At 41.7% G+C, this 4,183-nt stretch overlaps 1 protein-coding gene across 1 annotated transcript; it reads right to left on the bottom strand.

Annotated features, from left to right (window-relative positions):
- Nucleotides 1-1,421: 1,421 nt before the first annotated feature.
- On the bottom strand, nucleotides 1,422-3,661 carry KCNA4 (potassium voltage-gated channel subfamily A member 4). Its single transcript, XM_010308612.2, has one exon. It carries the CDS (start codon nucleotides 3,522-3,524, stop codon nucleotides 1,536-1,538), a length of 1,989 nt encoding a protein of 662 aa, XP_010306914.2. The 5' UTR covers nucleotides 3,525-3,661; the 3' UTR covers nucleotides 1,422-1,535.
- Between the last annotated feature and the right edge of the window lie 522 nt (nucleotides 3,662-4,183).

The raw sequence follows: 4,183 nt of genomic DNA, 5'->3' as shown, positions 1-4,183 counted from the left end.
TGTTCCACAGTGCCGTTTCAAAAACGGTTCCAGTTTAATTGTGCCTTCCCTAGGTAATTATAAGTCTGAAAAAATGCCTGTTCTGAATCTATTATTTATGTTATATGCAGCAGTATCTTACCTATTTCATTCTGGAGTCTGGAATGCACTGTAGGTCAGATAATCTTTACCTACCTTAATCTCCTAGGAAGGGCAATGGAAGTTTTTGACACATGGTAAATACAGCTGGCCTAAGAATCAGTGAAAAGAAATCATGGAATGTTTTCTCAAGGACTGCATGGGACCCAACATGTTCATTTTGAATCCCAGAATGCCTATTTTGGATCTTAAATGTTGCTTCAAATACACATGGGTGAAAGCTGTAATTAAGGGAAAATGCAGCACCAATAATAGCATGTTAAAAGTTAGCAATTCTCAATTGTCAGTACTGTAACAACTGAATATCTTATTACTTCTACCTTCTCCTCCCATACAATGAATTTCTTCAATACTGACAAAGTGCATGTACTAATCATAGACTCTGAATGTTAAATTAACCAAGAAAAAGATACAAACTAGGATGGTATTTCTTGCGGGCATCAGTAGACAACACTGATTTCAAATAACTTTGATTATAAAATTTTACTTCACAATCCTTTTCCAGATCACAGATATTCATAATTAAAAAGAGTATGGAATTAATGTAATGTTAGCTGTTTTGCCATCAGCATCACATAAAGAAAAAAGAAACAATAAAATATGATGCAGAATTCACTCTTCCAATGATTGTCATTGAACTATTACATTAGTAAACATTCACAGTATGAAGTCTCTTTCAATATATCTCCAGCATATAAAGTAGTGCAAAAAAGCATTCCAGTCCTTTTGCCTTTGCAGTCAGACCAGGTTAAATGATTCTCTTACTTCATTTCTTTCGTTATTGGACAACAAATACTGCAATGCCTCCAAAGATAGTTATAAAAATAAACAATTTCTGGAGGTTCAGCAGCCTCTTCAAAGTAAATTTCCAGTTAAAAACAAGCATTATAGATTTCAAGAAAAAAAAATTTAGATCTATCTTCTGTTGAATATCTTTTTACAATAAGTTTACCATTTGAAAAACAATGACTATGGTTCCAACAATTTATGGTAGCTGCTATTAAAGCACTGATAAATAGATAAATGACTACCAAACTTCATTGCTTCTTACATAGTAAATACCTCTGAATGCCAACTTTTACCACAAAGCTGTTATTAGTGACGTCGACAGTTCATGCACCCACTTTTAAACTGACTTGGTGTTAATAAATTTTTCAGCCTCATGTGCAAAACACTTGCATTCTAATAAAAATATAAAGTCTGAAATTATATCAGATCTAGCAATCCCTTCCTCACGTTATACCACTTACTTGATAGGTAATACAAGTTTAGCAATGCTTTTTATTTGTATTTAACCATCAAATGGCATACTACTGTATGCTGCGGACTCTTGTTTGCATATTTCATTATTTTCACTGCACTCTTTAATGCATAAATATATTTGGAAACGTTCAAAATTACACATCAGTTTCCACAGAATTTGAATTTACACAGTTTTTCTTCTCTGACTCACTGCTATTCCCCGTGTCCTGACTTTTTTTCTCCTTTACACAAAGAGATTCTTTAACTCCTTCTTCCATCTCCAAATATTCTGATTTATCCTCTGTGGATGAAGATGATGAGCTTCTAAATTTCTTCAGTAAATTTGTTGGGAGGTAAGGGCAACTGACTGCATTTTGCATCAGCTGCGTTTGTTCTTCATTCTCGGTCTCTCTGTGGTAGAAATAGTTAAAATTGGAGACAATCACTGGCACTGGTAAAGCAATGGTTAACACTCCCGCAATGGCACACAGGGACCCAACTATTTTCCCTCCCACAGTTATGGGTTTCATATCCCCATAACCAACTGTAGTCATGGTCACTACAGCCCACCAAAAGGCATCTGGGATGCTTTGAAAATGGGTGGCAGGCTCATCAGCTTCTGCGAAGTAAACAGCACTGGAAAACAAAATGACTCCAATAAAAAGAAAAAAGATGAGGAGGCCGAGTTCCCTCATGCTGGCCCTGAGCGTATGACCCAGGATCTGCAAACCCTTGGAGTGCCTGGAGAGCTTGAAGATGCGAAACACCCTGACCAGACGGATGATCCTCAGGATGGCAAAAGACATGGCCTGTTGACCGTTACTGCCCTGCTCCTGTGCCAAGTCAGTGCCCAGAGTAATGAAGTAAGGCAAGATGGAGACAATGTCTATGATGTTCATGATGTTCTTGAAGAAGTGTGCTTTGCTTGGACATGCAAAGCAGCGCACTGTAAACTCAAAGGAGAACCAAATGATGCACACTGTCTCTACAATGAAAAAAGGGTCATTGAAGATGGTGTGCTCCCCAGCATCCAGGTGAAGCGACTCATTGGAAAGCCCCTTCCCTAAGCTCAGGGACATGATGAATTCTTTGTCATCTCTGAACTCTGGCAAAGTCTCCAGACAAAAGATGACGATGGAGATCAAGATGACCAAGACAGAGACAATGGCAATGCCTCTGGCCGGACTGGAGCTCTCCGGGTACTCAAACAGCAGCCAAACCTGTCTCTTAAACTCATTCTCCGGCAAAGCTTTGTCCTCTTCCTCTTTGACAAACCCTTCATCCTCCCTAAACTTGAGCATGGCCTCCTCCCCAAGTTGGTAGAATTTCACCTCCTCAGTGAAGATGTCAAAGGGTACATTGACTGGCCTCTTCAGCCGACCACCACTCTGGTAGTAGTACAGGATGGCATCAAAGCTGGGCCGGTTCCTATCAAAGAAGTATTCATTCCTGAGAGGGTCAAAGTATCTGCCTCGCTTCGCTGGATCACCCAGCAACGTCTCCGGGAACTGAGCTAATGTCTTCAGTTGGGTCTCAAACCGCAGTCCTGACACGTTGATTACCACACGCTCACAACACTCGTACTCACTGTAGCGAACAGAGCTGTAACCCCCAGGGCCTCCACCATCATCAGGGGGCTGGTCTGAGTATGAAAACTCATCCTCCCCATAGTCATCACTGTAGTAGAGCTTTCCTTCTTCTTCATCGTCTTCGTCCTCATCTTCGTCCTCCTCTTCCTCCTCACTCAAGTCCTTCAGTATTCTCTCTTCAGAACCACTGAGAGGCAGCAGCTCAGAACAGGGGAAGGAGGCCCCACACTCCCTACTTCCCAAGTGGTGGCTCCTCTTTTTCCCTTTCTTCTGCCTCTTACCACTCTGGCGGTGGGGCATGCTGCTGCGTGACGCATTCCCACCATGAGAGGAGGACGCACCTCGACTCTGTTCCTGATGGTAGTGGTGATACGGTCCACCTCCACCTGTTGCCCCACCTTCTACTGCTGCTGTTGCTGCTGCTACGGCTGCAGCTGCTGCGGCTCTCGAGTGTGCCAGCCGCTCTCTCTCTCGGGCCCGAGCTTGGACCGCATATCCGTAGGGCATGTGGCTGTTGCACCCAGAGCTATCTGCACTCACCATTGCGACCTCCATTTTGTAACTGTTTTTTTTTTTAAATTGCTTAATGCAAAAAGGTTTTGTTTTATGTACAGTGTAACTTTGACCTTCACTATAGAAAGTTCAAAGCCATTTGCATTTGGAGGACAGTCCCTTGGACATAGAGCAGGGCAACATAGTTGTAACACTGAATTTATGTTTAGGAAAACCACAGATCTGCATTTTCTTATTGTCCAGAATGTTTGACACAAACTACTCTTTTGCTAGTAAGAAAAGATGAAACTCTCAAATTGAACCAGGTGAACAGCTGAGGCCTTGTACTTTCATTCACCATGCCCCTTTATTTTCATTTCTCTCCCGTGGCTATCACAGATCTGATGAGAATCATGACTACCTCGCAGGCTACAAAGACTGCCTTCATGAGGAAAAAAATATGCAAATCAAAGGGTACCTGCTCTCCACAGATGGTTTTAGTTCATCATTGCAACCAAATGCAAATAGTCTCTTTCCTCATAATTTGTTCCTAGTAATGCTTTGGCCTAGCAATCTTATTACTGTTTAATATCATTACTTGGGGAGTTGAAGTTAATTCCAGCCATCACTTTATTTACACAGTGAGGAGGTCTTTGCAAATCCTTTCTTCAGCCTGTCAACAATGTCTCAAACCTGGGAGCAGCACCCAGGGCGTCAGCAGC

Source organism: Balearica regulorum, chromosome 5 (genome assembly GCF_011004875.1).
Source record: "Balearica regulorum gibbericeps isolate bBalReg1 chromosome 5, bBalReg1.pri, whole genome shotgun sequence".
In the NCBI taxonomy this organism is placed as follows: domain Eukaryota; kingdom Metazoa; phylum Chordata; class Aves; order Gruiformes; family Gruidae; genus Balearica; species Balearica regulorum.
Note: the sequence above shows the minus strand (reverse complement) of the source record. Positions and strands in the feature narration are given on the sequence as shown.